Raw genomic sequence first — 17995 nt, 5'->3', positions numbered from 1 at the left:
AAAAGGTGACTGCTTTGTTTGATTTTAGTTCCATTTTAGTTTAGTTCTTTGTTTCATCCTGGGCAATGCATGGTTACACATTAAAGCCAGGGGCTGGGTCCACTAACTCACGGTAGGTTTCTGACAGATGTGGCTACAGCTTTTCATTTTATCATTAACAGGATAAACGTTGAGCTTCAGTAGGGTTAAAGACAACTAGAATGGGAGGCGGGAGACCCAAGAGCCACAACTTTCTGGCCACAGAACCCTGTAGAACTTGCCGTATGTCCACTCTGAGTTTTGTTTTTTCTCCTTGAATGGGGACATTACCGGTTCTTTCAGCCTCACCAGGTAACTATGAGGCTCAAACTTGGCAAAATATAATCAAAGCTCTTTGAAAATGTAAAGTTATATGCATATAGAAGGAATTGCCCAAACTCAAAGCCTTTCAAAACAAAACCAAAAAAACTGGCCTTCAAACCAACTTTGATAAATTCTTTTACTTTTGCCAAACTTATCTCTTGTCTTGGTGGTTAAAGGTCCAGCTTTCTTCCACACCTGTGATAACTCCACAGAAATAAGTCTATATCTGTGCTGGCATTTCCCTGCCCAGTTAGATCGAATCAAATGAGAAAGTGTACTTGGGAAACAAATACTGGGGATCAGCCCAAATTTTGACTAAGACTCTTCTCTCTGCCATAATCCACTTTGGAGACAGACAGTGAATTCACATCAGTAAGTGCTTTGGGGAGGTAGAAAGGGTTTGCTTAGGAAGGTTCATAAAGATAAAAGTAATCTTATTACTAAAACAACTTAAAGTTTTTATTCCCCCCCCCCCCCCCCGCCAAGGGGAAATTCTCTTTAGTTTGATTGCATGATAAGGGTTTTGTTAACTAAGATAAAATATAGTGCTGAATAATCTCTTAAATTAAAAATTGAAGTGTATGTTACAGAGAATAGAGATAATTAAATAGCTTAGCTACAATGAGAAAAGAGAAAAAGAGTTTTCATGAAAATTAGGTTAGTAAAGGTAAATGGCATTTGAATCTTAACTTTGGATCTGGGTACTCTGCTATTTGGCATACGTTGAATTGATAATGCTTGTGTGTTAAAGAATTCTGATTGTTTCTTTTGCCTCTCTCACAGCTTATAAAAATGCAAGCAGACCCATCTAATGAATATTAATAGGAGTGATGTCTAGATAACACATAAACCCCTTGGATCTGTGGACTTCGGATGGAGTAGTCAGGGAGGATTTCTGTGGCTTTATTTAATACCAAATTTACATACTTTTAAAGAATAAACATCATCTTAATATTTTAATATCAATATTCCAAAGTGGAGATTTTAGTGAAATAAAAAGCTTAATTTTCCCTCCCGAACATTGTATTCACTGAGGGCTGAATTTTAAGAGACAGGAAACTGTTAGCTAAAAAAGAAATTAACTTAATCCCCCTTCATTAAGTTCCAGTCTTTTTTTGTTACTTAGAGACAAGTAATAATTACACCCGTAGCAATGCAAAGCGTGTTTTACACTTTTGTTATACAAAAGAACTGCAGTTGTTAAGGTGACAGCAAAAGAAAATGAGAACATCGATAAATACTGATTTTTTTTTCTTCTTAAATCTTCTCTGACTCTTGAAAATATATTTCACTCAGGTGGCTGAGAGGCATTTTAATTCATTAACTGCAAAAATCTACACATGTGATTTTAGAAAATGTCAATCAACTGACTAAACAATATTTTCCCAGCTAAGGTTATAAACACAGCAGCTGAGTGGGTGGAAAGTGGCTATACATTCCAGTTCTTTTAGAATACATAAAAGGTGGGTATTGTGTTTTCAAGTTGGTACCTTTTGGATGGAACTTTAGGCAGTAAATCTCAGCGGTACGTATTAGTTAAAGCACACACGCTCTCTCTTTGGCATTGTGAAAAGACTTTTTAAATTTTAGCTTTACAAAAGGGGGGAAATCATTAAAATGTAGTTTGTACCATTACATTCCATTATTTGTCATCTTTATGGCCGCTCTATAGTTTTCATTGCACCTTTAATGATAAGCTTGGTCAGGAGAGGTGAGTGGGAATGTGCGTGCACTTGGCTGCGGGTGCTGCTCGAGACTGTCTGCTTGCTGGGCTTCCATCCACGTCCCTGTAGATTTTAATGTCCCCACAGACTGCTGGCAGCCTGCTTCCAGCTGTGGCAGGCATGATGCAGTGAATTGCTTTTGAATGTTCTTTACTCAAATAGGCAGTAATTACAAGCTTAAAGAGGTTTAGTGGTCCAGTAAACTACATAATCACCCCTGAATTAGCCCGGGCTCATCAGTTGCAGTCCAGCAGGCTCGAGTCTGCTGTTTGTATGCAGCCTTGATCACATAGCAACCTGATCAGCAGGTGTGGAGCCGCCAGAGTCCCCCATAAACACAACTGTCTACTGGGGACAATGATCTCTAATGAGATGAGGCTACACCATCACTGTAATTTAAGTGGGAAAATTAGCACTAGAGAATGAGTACTGGTTCCAGGGGTCTTTAGTCATACTGGGAGCAACGCTAATTCCCCATCTCTCTCTCCCTATCTCTATCTTTCTCTCTTTCAAAACAATCTCCTCACCAAATATACTGCTTTGCTTCTAACTTATGGGTACTGTGTTCTTTATACAAGGATTTTTCCTGAATATTTAATGCTGGACAGGGCATCTGTAAAGGCAATAATGTAATGATGGCTGTCGACAGACTCATTCCAAAATGGTATCGTAGTATTTCATCTTCCATGTCTTTTTTCTTAATGGTTGCAACACGCTTTGACTTTGATTTTTAAAGTGGAAAAGTATTCTTCAGGTTGGCAATAGGTCTCCTTTTAGCTGACATGCTCTCTGAAACAGCAGAGATGGGCTCGATGTAATTTGTAAAAGATGCTTACTTTATTGGAGTTTATTGTATAAACCAGCTGTGAACTTTCTTTTCAGAAAAGTGGCCCAGTACGGTGTGTGCTGCTGTTTTTTGTGTTTGTTAAAGTAAAATTCATGGGGAAGAGCCTGCATGTTGAAATGGTGTCCTTTATTCCTTTCTTTAATCCTGTGTGACCCACTGTTAAGATGAAGAACTTGAATTTCATTGCATTGGAGCTGGAGAGTGGGAAGGGAACTTTTGCAACAAATGAACCCAACAACTTAGAGTGGATGGAGAAACTTGAGGAGTTTCTCGTGAGTAACCGATGCTAAGAAAGAAAAGTAGAATAGCGCAGTAATGAAGAGCATAGACTGTGGGACTGAACGTTGCAAAGTCAAATCCCAGCTCTATCCTACTCCCAGGTCAATTAGACTCTGTGCCTCCAGTTCCTCTGTAAAATGAATGTAAGAATACTTACCTCATAGAATTGTTATAAGCATTAAACGAGTGAATGCCTAAAGCCCTGAGCACACTGCCTGGCGTAGAATATGCGCTGTAAGTGCCCGTGAAGTAAAGTAAGGTCTGTGCTGCTTTGGGATTGGTAGAACTGAGAGTGAAGGGTAAATAATTGTTGAAATGGGACTGCTTGTCTTCTGATGTTTATCTGAAGTAATTTAGTCACAAATGCTAGTTGAAGAATTTGGGGCATCCCTAACTTAAGTAACACTCATTCATTCATATAGCAAATATTTAGTAGGCACAGAACTGGGCTAGTTGCATCATGAATGGGAATAGCATTCATGTGTTTTTATTAGTAATCTACTAAAATTAAATGGTTTCCAATGCATTTAGCTCATATTTGATTAAGAACCATGTAAGAAATAAAAGTAACTGGCAAAACACACACACACACACACACACACTTCGATTTACTTCAAAACAGACAATTTAAGACATCTTTTAGTGTGGTTGGATGGAATAACACAGGCATTTGATTCTATGATCCTTAGCAGTGCTCTTGCATATAATCTATCATCGTTTCTATATTTATAAACAATGCTACAAGCACTAATAAAGTGATAGGCGTATTCATTCCCCTTGAGTTTTCTATCTTATGGCAAGATCTACTATTGCTTCTGTTAACAGAACTGAGTTGTAGACATAAAAAAATACACACACATTAAGATAATAGGTTTTTATATAATGAGTAGTAATTATCATATATATTGATGATTAACTCATCAGGAATGAGTGAGTTTGCTCTACCTATAGAACTATTTTGGAAGTGAATTTTCTCTACTTATATAATGTACCATCAAGTTTCAAATCCCAGCTCTTCTATTTACCTGCTGTGTAAACCTGAGGAATTTTTTTGGTCCTTTCTGTGCTCAAGTTTCCTCATCTGTCAAATGGGTCTAATAGTTGTCGATTACTTCATAAGAATTTCGTGAGGATTAACACCTCCTAAGTACCCGTAGGAACAGTGTCTACCTAGTGCATTGTTACTTCCCTGCACATGTTACAATTTCTGCTTCTACTGTGATTACTAATACTGCTCAGCTACTGGGTAGATGCTTGAAGGTGAGCAAAGGCCCAAATTCTGGTGAACTGATTTTCACCCCCCAGCGCCATCCCTTCCCGTGATGCTTGCCTTCTGAGTGGAAGCAGTGGATATTTGGGTGAGGGTCCATGGTAGGGAAATGGGAACTCTTTGCTCACCACAGTTAATAACTTTGTTCATGCTCCCTTGTAATACAGTTTTGGTTTAAAAGAGAATGGAGAAATGAAAAAAGAAACAGCAGTGGGAGTATAGCCAAGTGGAGAATCTCAGGGCAGGACAGACCTGGGCCAGCATGAAGGGGTTGTGAGTCCTGGCCAAACCTCAGCTTCCTCATCTGTGAAAAGGAGCTAAGTGCAGCCCCCACTCACGGAGGCCACCAGAAGTACATGAGATAATGAATGCAATTCTTTGGTTGTATCGACAAGTAATAAGAGTTCAAATGAGCTACTATTTTAAATGACTCAAAAAGGATACTTAAAAGTGAAGCATGAATCTTTTCCCTCCCCCCCCCCACACCTTCATGCACCTCCCATCCTGTTTTTCTTAATGGCCATTTTTGTGTTTCCTCTTATGATCATGGCCTTCTACTGAGAGAATCAATATCTGGGGGGTTCATTAGTAATCATAACTGTTCAACATAATTTTAGCAGCACTCTTCATGACTTTTAATACTTTTCAGAACAGGATATAAGTAATTGTTAACTTAGATTCTAAATGTTAAGTCTTTGATGCATATACTTAAAATACTTCTGTAACACACACACATATATGTATATGTATATAGCTAATGAAGAATAGGTCTAAACTCTGTTATTACCATAGATTTGTAAGCAACTTTTAAAGAATCACAAATACAGGCCAGACAAGGTGGCTCCCGCCTATAATCCCACCGCTCTGAGGTGGGTGGATTGCCTGAGCTCACAGGTTCAAGACCAGACTGAGCAAGAGTGAGACCCCCATCTCTAAAAATAGCCAGGCATTGTTGTGGGTGCCTGTAGTCCCAGCCACTTGGGAGGCTGAGACAAGATCATTGCTTGAGCTGAAGAGTTTGAGGTTGCTGTGAGCTGTGAGGCCATAGCACTCTACCAAGGGCGACATAGACTCTGTCTGTCTCAAAAAGAAAAAAGAAAAAAATCTCAAATACAAACGCCTATGAAATCCTTTGATATAAGTATCTTTTTATTTAGTGCTTTTATTTTGTATTTAGTTGATATTTAGAAGAAATGAAAAGATCCGATTAAGTGAGGCACACAGAGCATTTTGAGTACTGGCCTCTTATAATTGGCTATAGAACAATGTTTTCCCTGCTATGTTTTATAAATATAGTCTCATTAGTACAAAAACAAAGACTGTTATGAAATATTACCCAGTGTTCCACTTTTCCTTCCACACCTATGTCATTTTCATGTGATAAGATCAAGTTTACAGATTCCTACCTGACTTTCCTACCTGCTCACCTCCACTGGCAACTTCTCAGAACCGCTGCTGGATAGACAAGAAATCGGAGGGATTGTTTGCAGAATGACTTGACTGGGCTTTCAGAAAAGCAAGTGCTGAACAAAACTGGGGGGCACATTCAGTCCGAGCAACTAATCTGGGAGTGTTGGTGGAAATCCTGTGACTCCACCGGTGATGCTCCAAACATCTCTGGCTTTTTAGCCAGCACTGACACCACTATTCCTTCTTCTTTTCATTCCAGCATGTGTGAGGATGCAGGACTCAACTGCTATGCATTCAGCCTGTGCTCTGCCACTGCACCGGGCACTGCTTTTGTAATGCAAATAGGAGGCACAAAGTGTCTCTTTGATAATGTGCAGTCACAAGACAAAAAAGCATTCACTGAAACAGTAAAACTAATTCATAAAGCTGAAAGACAATAGGGAAGCATTATGGATTTTTTTTTTAAAGGGAAAAAGTATCCCAGATCAATGTAATTGTCACAGTGTAAGCTATTCATAGTCAATGCTAAGGGGGAAAAATGGCTGCAAGTTTATTTAAAGTGGGAGAAGTTTTTACAAGCAGAAGAAATTATTACAGTAAACAAATACCAATATATTTGGTTAGCAGATTTCCTAGAGGTCAAATATATAGCTGGTTACTTTAATTTAGATGCACTGTATTCGCTTAGTGACAAAAACTCAGTAGGAGTTTTAAAAGCATACAGAGTCCTAATGGTTAAAAGCCATATGGCAGATTTTTTTTTTTCCCTTTAAAGGGAGTATCTCTCCATCACATTCCCAGAGTTTAGCTCAAGGTCAACTTATATTAATGCATTAAACTTAGCTGTGGAGGAGGCAAAGGGCTGGAGGAAAAAGGATAAAAGAAGTTCTGAAATTGTTCTTCCAACATATTCAGCCAAGCAACAGAACATTGCCTTGATAAGGGTTATATTGGACAGTTGCCATAATTCCTCCTGTTAGATCAGCTCCTCCGGTACCTATTCCCATACCTTTTAAAGTATAGCATGTAACATTTTCCTTGAAAATTGCTTCCACCTCTATTGCTTTGTTATAGCTGTTTTGCAGTTTCGGTATAGAGGCAGTTCTGTGTCACAAGAAATTACTAATCTGAGGCTTGAGAAGGGGCAGCACGGCCTTCCATTATCTCACCAGCAAGCCCTGTACAGGATTATTTTCAAATTTTCTGCTGCCATTACAATGTGCTGTTAGAGTGGCCGAGGCAGTGAGGGAGGGGATGTTATTGAAACTTGGTTACCAGGGTAGATAAGATAAAGTTCATCACCCTGTTGGCATCCACATTTGCAGCCAGGGGTGGAAATTTTGATGAAAGAAGTACATTTGGTCAAAAGATACTGTTAAGATATAAGGCTGGACATTCTCCATCTGAGAGTACTGAAGAATTTCTCTTTTGCCATTGATGCTCATCTGAAAAATGCTGCTTGATTGTTTTATTAAATGCCTTTTCTTTCAATGTATGCCACACTTGTAAATACCAGATAATCAAGACTAGAAGCTCCTCTCATCCCATCCTCAACCACTAACTCAAGAATTGTGCAAAGATAACTTTCTGTAGAAAGTCACCATTTTCTTTCTGTCACTTTCTATTCTCTGTGGCTGGTAAATTGACAGCTCAGACTTAACTTTTACATAAGCTATTTTTAGATTTCTTTTTTCAGACATCCTGTAACTATTTCTATTGTGCAGGACACATTCTCCGGGGATCTTTTCTTCTTTGATGGAGTTATTAAGCAATCACTGCATTCTGGCTCAGTATGAGGAGCCGCTCTGCACCAGGAACACACGAAGAGTGGTACACGGACTGTTGCAGCAGGAGATTTATAGGAAAGGAGAAGTTAGGGAGTTGATTATGGAAATAATGATGACCATTTTGAGAGTTATTCCCTTTAGCTGGACTTTCACTGCCCACAAGGCAACTTATTTACCCTTTGAGGCTGCGATCTCTTCTCTCCCCGCCAAACCTGCCTAGTACATGTGTGCAGGGTTAATGCTGGACGGGAGGGGACCCTTTTACTCGTACATAATCACTGTTTTATGGCTTTCACTCATTCCTGAGGTGTTAATGCAGATCAAATGGGAAACACTCGAGAAGGAACCCTCGCAGCTACTGCCCTGCCTCCCTCTCCCCTCTCAATCGTTAATTCTTATTGTAAGATCTAAAGGTAATTTTGTTTGCTCTCTTAATGTGCTGCAGTTCTCCCAGTGGCCCTTGCATATCCTTTCTCAAATTCCCATCTTGATCAATTGTTTGCAAATAATTAAGCTTTTAAGAGATAATGGCATGAGGCTAATGTACACAACAAAAGCCAGGTCTGTCTCTCTGTCTGTGGGACTGTGGTCAAATTTGCTTTGATATCCCAAAGTGATCAGGTTGATTGGTACATCTGGGAAGTGCAATCTGTCTTTCCTTCACAAGAACCTACTGTTCGTTCTTAAACTAGCGTCCTTGTCATTGAGATCCAGTGATAGTGACCTAGGCCACAGGACTTGCAATGGTTTTGGAATGAATTTCCTATTTTCTCCCTCCAATGGCACTTCTCAGGGATCACTCTTTATCTCATTTGCAAAAACGGCGTCTGCCTGTGCCCACTCCATGGCCTCACCAGCTCTGTGGGCAAAAAGCAACAAGGCTTTGAGTGTTTTTCTGGCAGCCTTGCCTGTGTCTTGTTGGGCTTTTGTCAAGACTTTTCTTTAAGTCTACAAAAGGAATAACTCATACTGTCCACAAAAAGCTTATCTAGTCAAGATGCATAGGATTTAAGATATTTCAACATATTTGGTTTCTGTTTAAAAGCCTACTTCTGTGTGAGTTTTCGTCTGACTGAGGATTAGCTACATGAAGTCGTGGCTTTCATGTGATTCTAGCAGTTGTAGATTTTTTTCAGGGAACTGAAAATTTCTAAAACACCAAGGCCAAGATCTATGAGAAAAAGAAAAACATCCAGCTGACCTACTGTAGACAAGGGTTGAGGAATTTTGTCCATACCCTTTTCTCCCCTCTTTACAATGGCAAGATTATTGTGACATTTAATTTTGTCCAGGCTCATTCATTTCTATTAAAAAAATGTATGTCCTGAACAACTGAAAATTGCTTAATGGAGACAGAGTGCTGGGTCTCCATAGCTTGAGGCTGCCTAGCAATTATGCTGTATGAAATTAGACACAGTTTGTTCCAATTACTTAAAATCAGATCACATGAAAAGTGACAGAAGAAAAAAAAGGTAGAACTTTCTCATTTTATGATATTTAAATTATGAAATTAGAAACTACATCATGGGAAGAAACAACTGAAATTTGTACTGAAATTTTGAGGACTGTGTTACCACTCTCAGAAGCTATAATATTTCAGGTAATCTTAATCATTCAAAGAGAATTTTCCTGACACTACTTGCATAAATAAAATATGAGCTCCATTTGCTCTGGAAGAATGTATGTAAAACTTGCTCACAAATAGGCATGCAAAAATACTCTTGAAAACACAGGGCAAATAAATTATGGTAACAGTTCTCAATTTCAAAGTAACTAAAGATAAACGGCATAGATAGTAATTTTTATCCAGATCTGGTCATAAATAACATTAAGGCACAACTAACAAGATAGGGTAAAAAGTGTTGCATCTTGCTGTACTGAAGAGGGACTATTGATATGTCTATTAATTCTGTTAAAAACCACCGCAAGAGGTTTCCAGAGGTCCTGGAAAACTATAAGAAAATAATAGCACTGAAAATGTTACCGATTGGAAGCCAATTGCATACATCAGTCTACAACTTTGTATGGCAAATCGTGCCAACAGCTAGATGTTAAAATTTGCGTGTCTCAAAATTGAGTTTACGTTGTGGTTGGGCGGCATTGTAAGAACTGCTGGCCTCGGTGATCTTTAACTTCAGTGGATCTTAGAACCCTGGATGACAAAACTGAGGATTAGAAAAGTTGTCCCTTGCTCGAAGTCCCATAGTTAATGAGTGGTAGCATAGTATGTACCCTCTAAGAAGGTGACACACATGTGCTAGTGTAGACATGAAACTATTGTATATCAAACCGTAGTTCAGTGTTCTATTCTAGATTCTCTTGGTTTATATTGTGTGGTAAACCTTTATACAGTGAGAATTATGCTTCACACCTTAGGGTAATGGATTGCTTTTAGCGCAGTATCCTATCATGAGATGTTGGCTGTAGTGGCTGGCTTTATGTCAAGTAGGGTCATTGTCATCTCTGATCTTCGCCGATTGTGAGGTTTATATACTTTTATTTGGAGAGGGTGGGTCGAAATCATTTTTAAGAATGAAGCAAAGAGAGTAGTGTCATGGATCTCAAATTGGATTGTTTATACTTCCTGTGGGCTTTGAAAATAAATTGTTACACATTTTGAAGTTGCCTTTGGGTGAAGAGTATCCGTGTGTCATGGTAAGTGATAGCCATTCTTCTGTTCCACAAATATTCAGTGATTTCCAATTATGTAACTAGTCTGGGCTTGAGGATGGTGAGCAAGAAAGGCAAGGAGTTTAGAGTCAGCAGATGAGTGTGAAGACACTCACCAGCAAGGAAGCAAATAATTAAAACAGGTATTTCAGAGAGTGGTGTTTTCTATTAGGGAAATAAGAAACAGACTGAAGGTGGGATTATGGGGGGGGTCAAACTAGATATTCATGTTGAGACCTGAAAATAGCATTGAAGCAGGAGTCTGAGTGGTAGGAAAGGCTTGGGATGTTGGAAGAGCACAGAGGAGGAAGGTGTGGCTGGGCCAAGGGGTGGAAAGAAGATGGGGAGAAGGCAAAGACATCTGAAGGTGGGCAGGGCTGGATGGTAGTGGGCCTTGCAGACTATGGCTAACGGCAGGTTTTTGAAAAGGGAACATTAATTGGGATCATGAAAGGCATTTGCCGCAACCTTTGGTCATGGTGAGGCTTAACCACTGGAGGAAGGGAAACAGGAAATATCACAGAGTCACGGATGTCTGCCACCAACTGTCCCTTCCCCTGCCCAGTTTCTTTACCTGTAAAACAGGAGGGGTGATAGATTCCATTTATGTCACTCAAAGAGATATAATGGGGGTTAATTGCCATCCTGTCTATGATATACTAGGAGCTCTTTAGAGAAAGGCACTATATTCCATGAAAGCAAAGCCTTATTCTAATTGTGTATTTATTGATTAAGTGACAATCACAGACAATGCTTATGGGAAAAATTGCTGTATCTCTGCTCTCCTCAAACGAATCCCATGTGTATAGATATAAAACATATTTAAACTTACATATGAAAGCACTGAAGTGATCATTAACAAGCCCTTTTAGAATCTAATCAGATGTTATTAATTAAATTAAAAGCTATGTTAATTAGTATTCAATAGACCAGAATTTAGTTTTGATGGCACAGATAGTTAAATTAAGGGTTGGGGGTGCCCTTTCCCATTCACAATAGAATAGAGGGTTGAATCTCAGCACCATTTTTTCTTGGGAGAATTTATTAGGACGCAGGGTTGCAAGCTAGCCAGTGTCTCTATAGATAGAAACCACATCCTCAGCCCCTCGCCCAGTCTTTAATAATATGTATTTCAAATTTAGATATACAGGGTATTTGATTATTGAACAAAAAGTGTTTGTGCCCAAACTAATTTCAGTAGAATTCCAAACATTCTTACAAGAAGTTATGAATTTCATTTTATTATCTAATCCTATAATACTTTTTATCCACTTCAACTCTCTATGTTGTTTTGTTTTGCTTTGTTTTTGAGATAGAGTCTTACTTTGTCACCCTAGGTAGAGTGCCGTAGCGCCATCACAGCTCACAGCCACTTCAAACTCTTGGGTTCATGTGATCTTCTTGCCTCAGCTTCCTGAGTAGCTGGGACTAAAGAGGCCTGCCACCATGCCCAAGGGCTAGTTTTTCTCTTTTTAGTAGAGACAGGGTATCCCTCTTGCCTAGGTTGGTCTCAAACTCCTGAACTCAAGGGATCCTCCTGCCTAGGCCTCCCAGAATGCTACAATTATAGCCATGAGCCACCCAGCCTGGCTACTAAACTTGTTCCTGGCATGCAAAATGCTGGCCTTTGACTTTATATTGGCTTGTGTTTAGAATCTCAGTATGTGTTGATACTCAGACGTAGAAACCAACTTTGGTTGAATTTTGTTTGTGCTTTGCTGAAGAGCTAAAATGAATAGTGGCTCTAAAAAATACACCCATTTTAATTTTGATACTTGAGTATGGTGTTTTGGATGTCACACTTACCTACTGAGGATCTCAGCTGAGATTCCTGGTCCAAATAGGTGAGCAATTCCAAAGAGGTCAGATTTGGAAGTCCACGGTTCAATGGAAATCTTAATTTCCGGTAGTACACCATTAGATGGTTAAAAAAATGGCCAATCCTTATTTTAACCCTATAAAATACAGTGGCAATCATACTAAACTTTGCATTTGCAACAAATAAACCTGTTAAAGCTTAAACTCAGTATCAAGGTTCTGCAAGTATCCTAAGTAGCTATTTATACACTTCACTAATCTTTGTAATTGGCTTGTCTTTTACTGCCATTAATTAGATGATGTAGTATTCCATTAATAAGAGTGACACACCTCAGCATTTTTACCTTTAATTATAGACTTCACTAGACACTCAGGCTATTGACGAAATGGCCCAAGTATTGCCTGATGTGCACATATCTTTTTTGTTCTCTTGCAGCATCCTTACCCTTCTGAAGAACAGAAAAAGCAATTGGCACAAGACACAGGACTCACCATCCTTCAAGTGAACAATTGGTGAGTAATTTGGCTTTGTGTTTACACACAATCTGTTTCCCCCTCTGGCAACCTGCAGCTAGTGTTTTGCATTAAGAAGACACACCCAGTTGCTGCAGCTTTCCCTGGTGGCTTGTGGATCCAAAAGGGAAAACAAACTGTTGACTGGTACTGAGAAGGCTTGCTGATCTGGAAAAGAAAACATTGTATTGCCTTCCACCTCCTTTATAAATTGACAGATTTTATGGGAAGTCTAAGTGTGCTTAATTCACATTCACTATGGCTCTGTAAATGTATCTTTCTCTATGGCTCCCCCCCATCCCCCTCTGGGATAATCGATAGAGAGGTACCATCCTATTTTCTATGAAACAAGAAAATCTCCCGTCCCATATGAGTCAGGCTTTAAATCCACTGTATGAGGAAATTCGGTTAGATTTTGCTAGGGTTACTCATTCAAGAATCATCTCCCCTTTTCTCTTATCTCTCGAATACTGAGAGGGAGAAATTATTTATGTTTCTACTTTGAAGCTATTCCAAACCTGAAGTATCTCAGGACTGTGCAATACTGCCGTTTCTAAATAAAGTGTAGATTCCTGATTTGGGGCAAAGCTGAGATTATATACCAAGTACCAGCCACCAATATTCTGACTTAATGCACAGCAGTGTGGCAAGGAGGCTTTGAGAAAGTATGATTTATTACCTTTTGTGAATGTGCTGAAAGCCAGGTTTCATATAATCACCTCAGGGCTAGTGTCATATTTGAAGGGTATCGAAATCCAATATCCTCTAAAACTAAGTGTATCTAATTAATTGTCCTAATATTTTTAGATTAGTGTTTATGATGGAGAAACCTTATCCTCTTTGAAGTAAAATCCAGAAAAGGCCCAAGGCCTACTTGGGGAAAGGGGAGAACTAGGAATGACAGTTTGCAGACAGAAGTATTTCTCTGTTCAATAAGTGTCAAAGATTAATATTACAGAATCTCTGATTACATGGCCTAATCCATTTTGGTGAATAAATTTGTTCTTGATGTCTATTGCACCTACATTAACAGACCCTTCTCTGTTAGAGAGCCTGGGAGCCTTTGGGAGAGATTTCAGATATATTAAACCCCATTACAGAAAATGTAATTTCTGTCAATATAATCCCATGTATTCTTCAATTTAGTATTTTAGAGATAACAAGCTACTTACAATATATTTGCCTTTGGAGGATTAATTTACAAAGCGCACTATCTGCGAGACACAGACAGACTCACATGAGCATTACTTGTAAGGGTTATCAATTTCTATGACCTTACTGCAGCCTTGAGAGATCAATTTTTGCAGCCCTTTTAGTTAGTGGATAGGGAACCAACCAAAGGCTCACTGTATCCGAATGAGTTACTAGGAGTTATGCCACTGCGGAGGGGTTTTGTTTGCATGTTTTCACTGGCCATTGTATCTTAATTTTTAAGGCTGATAACACTATATATTTAAAGTTAGGCTTTCAGATGCTTCTGGATTATATTACAGGGGAGACTATCAATTTTGCATGCATATCTAAATTTATATATACATGTTTTTTTTTAAACTGAAGTTGAGGCTGTTTTAATACAGTGGAGGGTGTACAGATGTCACATACATGTATCCCTGGGAAGTGTTCCCATTTGAGGGCAAAGTAGTAGCAGGGTGAGCTCTCTAATGAAGGAATTATAAAACCCTGCCGTTCAGGTGACCTCACATACAGCTGCCTCTCTTCCTTCTTGAGGTTGCTAGCAAACTCCATGTATAAACATAGTTACTAAAGAACAAACTCCAATACAAGTTGCTTTCTATGGGTTGACAGCCTTATGGGACGCTTCCTGTGAATGCGGGACAGGAAAGCATCCCATGACTCCAGACAGTATATATATACTGATTTCTCTAGATTCTGCGCACGCCTCCACTGGAGAGAAATAGCTCTTAATCAATATTTGCATTCTTCAGTTTTGTCATTAGAAGGGAGAAAAGGATGTTTTTAAAAGTTGTAACTAATACTATAAGATAATTTTTTAAGTATATGCAGACTTTACCCTAAGCTTCACACTACTCTTCAATCCTACATGGACATAGCTTAAAAATCACTTTTAGTTAATTAGTTGGGATGTAAACATAATTCTATGTTGCCCGCTTTGTATAGTATATGGAGGTCAAAGCGGCTTTTCCTTACATCTCAGTGCTTTGCAATTTGCAGTTGTTTCGACTCTAGACTTTGTTGTAGAAAACGTCCCTCAAGTAACTGGAAGTTTAGGAGAAATTCTTGTTCTTCACTTCGATAATGGCATCCCCATGTTTGATTTCAGTCTTTAATGGTTCACTAATTTTGATCCACAGCTTCTCCTTTTAAGGAACTGATAATAGATTTATTTTTCTTTAGGCTTTAAGTAGGAAATATGACGGAAAAATGGGAAACCCCTGATGACCCAATTTTAAAACCAAACCTGTCAGAGAACCTTAACCCATGACATATTTGAAGACTAAAAAGCAGCATAATTAGGAATTGGTTTTCTTTTTGACTTGGTTGTAATAAAAAAAATAAAATGAAGCTTTTTTTGAAAGCTTGTAAAATTTTTTCCTATACTACATGTCTTCCCAAGTTATTTCCTTCTAGAAATGATAATTTTTTTTTTTTTTTGCAGTTTTTGGCTGGGCTGGGTTTGAATCTGCCACCTCTGGCATATGGGGCGGGCACTCTACTCCTTTGAGCCACTAAAATATCATTAATATTTTTGAATTTTCCTTCACATCTTTAGCTACAACGTTTAAACATTTGTGTCTTCCTTCTTGGATTTCTTAAAACTTGTTAACACACATGTACATTTTTGTATGAACCGTGAGTCACTGCTGAAAAGATTTAATAAAACGCTAAAGGGAAGGTTGGGTGTAGATCAGTCATAATTATTGGCAGTAACATAATGTATAGAAATATATAATATGAAAGTAAAAACTATAAACGCTTGTCTAGTTGTTAGCTTGTCACAGAAACTTGGCTGATGCAGTTTTAAGTTATGCTGTGATTGAAAAATGAGCCAGGCAGTTCCGTACATGGTAAAGGTTTCTTTTACTTTACCGCTGAACTAAACACCCATGTCTCCAATTGACATAAATGATGTATGCTACCTGCCTTGGCTAACTAACACTAAAGCAGGGACTCAAGGGGTAGGGGGAAAGAAGAGAATTTAAATGGAAAACAACAAAACAGAGTGACCTGATGAAGAGAAAAATTAGAGTAAAAGAAACAATTGTAATAATTCTTTTATTTGTTCTACTCATCAGAATAAAAACAGGGAAGGAATCTTAAAATAGTTGACATTAGTACTTACAGCGTTTGGGTTCTAGGGTGGAATGTGAAATTTATTAGATGTGACACTGCAGGCCAAGTCCATGCCAATAAATTTTTTGAGAATTGAGGCAATTATGCAAATAATTTGGTTAAAAATATTTCTCCATGAATTATATAAGTATTTGAAATAACTGCATGTTTCTAAAATATCAACTTCTGTAAGTAGTTGCCTGAGTATTTCAGTCTTGTGTGTTGCGGTAGATTTAGATTGAAAGCATAATCAGTTTGGAATAGAATATGCAGCATACATTTATATATTCTTCTTCCTTTGCTCCCTCACCCCCAATTATATATAATTTTATCCCCAAATGATAAGTAATAGTATAGGGGCTTTATGTCTTTCTACTTTTCTAATTGTTGTGGTTGTAAGAAATACATCAGCTATTATCAGCAGTTCACACTTTTTTTTAATATGCTGGATATTTTAGTCATTTAAGTAGCAATGTCTTAAATTTTGGGATTAGATGATTATTTAGGTCTTTAAATATTTAGGTAGAATTTTGAAACGCACACATATATGCCCACAGAGTCAACACCTGGGCTTGTTTCCTCTCAAATGGACCAACTTTATTTTTTCATGCGGAAAATGTGAGGTAGAATGGTCAAATAAAAATCCCCTGTTATAGTTTCACACCAGTGTTGCAGATCTGGGAATTCCCTGTGATGAAAACTTATGCCTTCTGATTTTATCCTACTTATTGGATGCCTCAGATATCTCCTGCCTCAGCAGAGTCGCCTACGGTGTATTGAATACATTTTACAGTTTCTTTGTTTACTACTCCTCATCCAAACACCTCCTATCAAGGCCTGACATTAAATGACTATCCCTTTGTGCTCTGAGAGGGCAATGTGGGTTTTAGGCACTAAATATATAGTATATGTGAAATACAGTATGTGTGTAGAGAGACAAATCCCTCTCCACACTTTACACAGGGTGTGTAAACTTCCAGGTCGCATCCCACATCTGAGGGGACGCAGTGCAGGACTATTGCACTCTTGGTTCTCAGATTTAGTGCACATAGCAGATTTTCCTACTTACTTCATTTATTGCTTTTGAAACTGCAAAAGCATTCAGGCATCACTTCCCATTTATTACTAGTAGGGAAAACAGTATGTTATCCTTCGAGATTTATGCCACTGGCAGGTAAAAATGTAAAGTTATTTTTTGAATATAGGCTCTTTTTTATTATAATAAACAGATTCAGTGTTAAAGGCCAAGTTTCTTTCTGAGTTATGGTAATAAGGCAGCAAACACTTTTATAAATAATCAGAGATTCTATAAATATAAGTACCTGTTTAGATGTAAATGTTAAAACATTCACAAATTTATCCTTTCAACTTCTGCGATCTAAAAATCAATAGAGGTCAGGGTTTCAAAGAATTGTTCTGCTTTTTCTTCCAACATAATTTAGTAATACATTTTTACAGATGTTGTTTAAATATTAGACACAGATTGTTTTGTCAATAAAGCTAAACAGAGGCATGACACAGAAGCAAGGAAAACATATGTGAAGGGGGGAAAAAGCAGCTCACGGTGTAAGAAGCACTGGGGCACTTGTTTGCTATTCAACTACAAAATAGAAGTGCGGCTGCATAGTGCTTCTCTTTGCCTGGAAATCACCTAGGGATGAATCGACTTCATAGACAACAAAAGTAATTTTATTAAGCAGGTGGTTTAACTTTTTCCCTTGAGAATTTAAGTGTAACCTACATTTAAAGTAGAGTTCCTAATTGATCAATGGAGTAACAGGTGCGGTGTTTTATAAAGAAGAAGGAGAAATATAAATAGAATAACTCCCCAGAACATTGCAGAATGGGTTGTTGTTCTTGGAGACTCAGTTAATTGCTATGCTTTTCACCTTGAGTGTCAATTCTAATAATATTACCTTTCCAGGCGCTTACTCTGGGCTTAGATTATAGCAATCAGTAATACTCACTAGATAAAATACTGTCTAGTTGCTCATAAGAAAATATTGAAATCAGTCAAAAAATG

At 38.2% G+C, this 17995-nt stretch overlaps 1 protein-coding gene across 2 annotated transcripts in view; it reads left to right on the top strand.

The window, feature by feature from the left end:
- Positions 1 to 17995, top strand: part of MEIS1 (Meis homeobox 1) — a 133528-nt gene that overhangs the window by 96940 nt on the left and 18593 nt on the right. For both annotated transcript variants that reach the window (XM_003793457.3, XM_012807436.2), the window contains one exon: positions 12584 to 12660. In XM_003793457.3, coding sequence (XP_003793505.1) covers positions 12584 to 12660 — 77 coding nt within the window. The remainder of the gene's footprint in view (positions 1 to 12583; positions 12661 to 17995) is intronic.

Source organism: Otolemur garnettii, unplaced genomic scaffold (assembly GCF_000181295.1).
Source record: "Otolemur garnettii isolate 467f Iridium unplaced genomic scaffold, OtoGar3 scaffold00068, whole genome shotgun sequence".
In the NCBI taxonomy this organism is placed as follows: Eukaryota; Metazoa; Chordata; class Mammalia; order Primates; family Galagidae; genus Otolemur; species Otolemur garnettii.
Note: the sequence above shows the minus strand (reverse complement) of the source record. Positions and strands in the feature narration are given on the sequence as shown.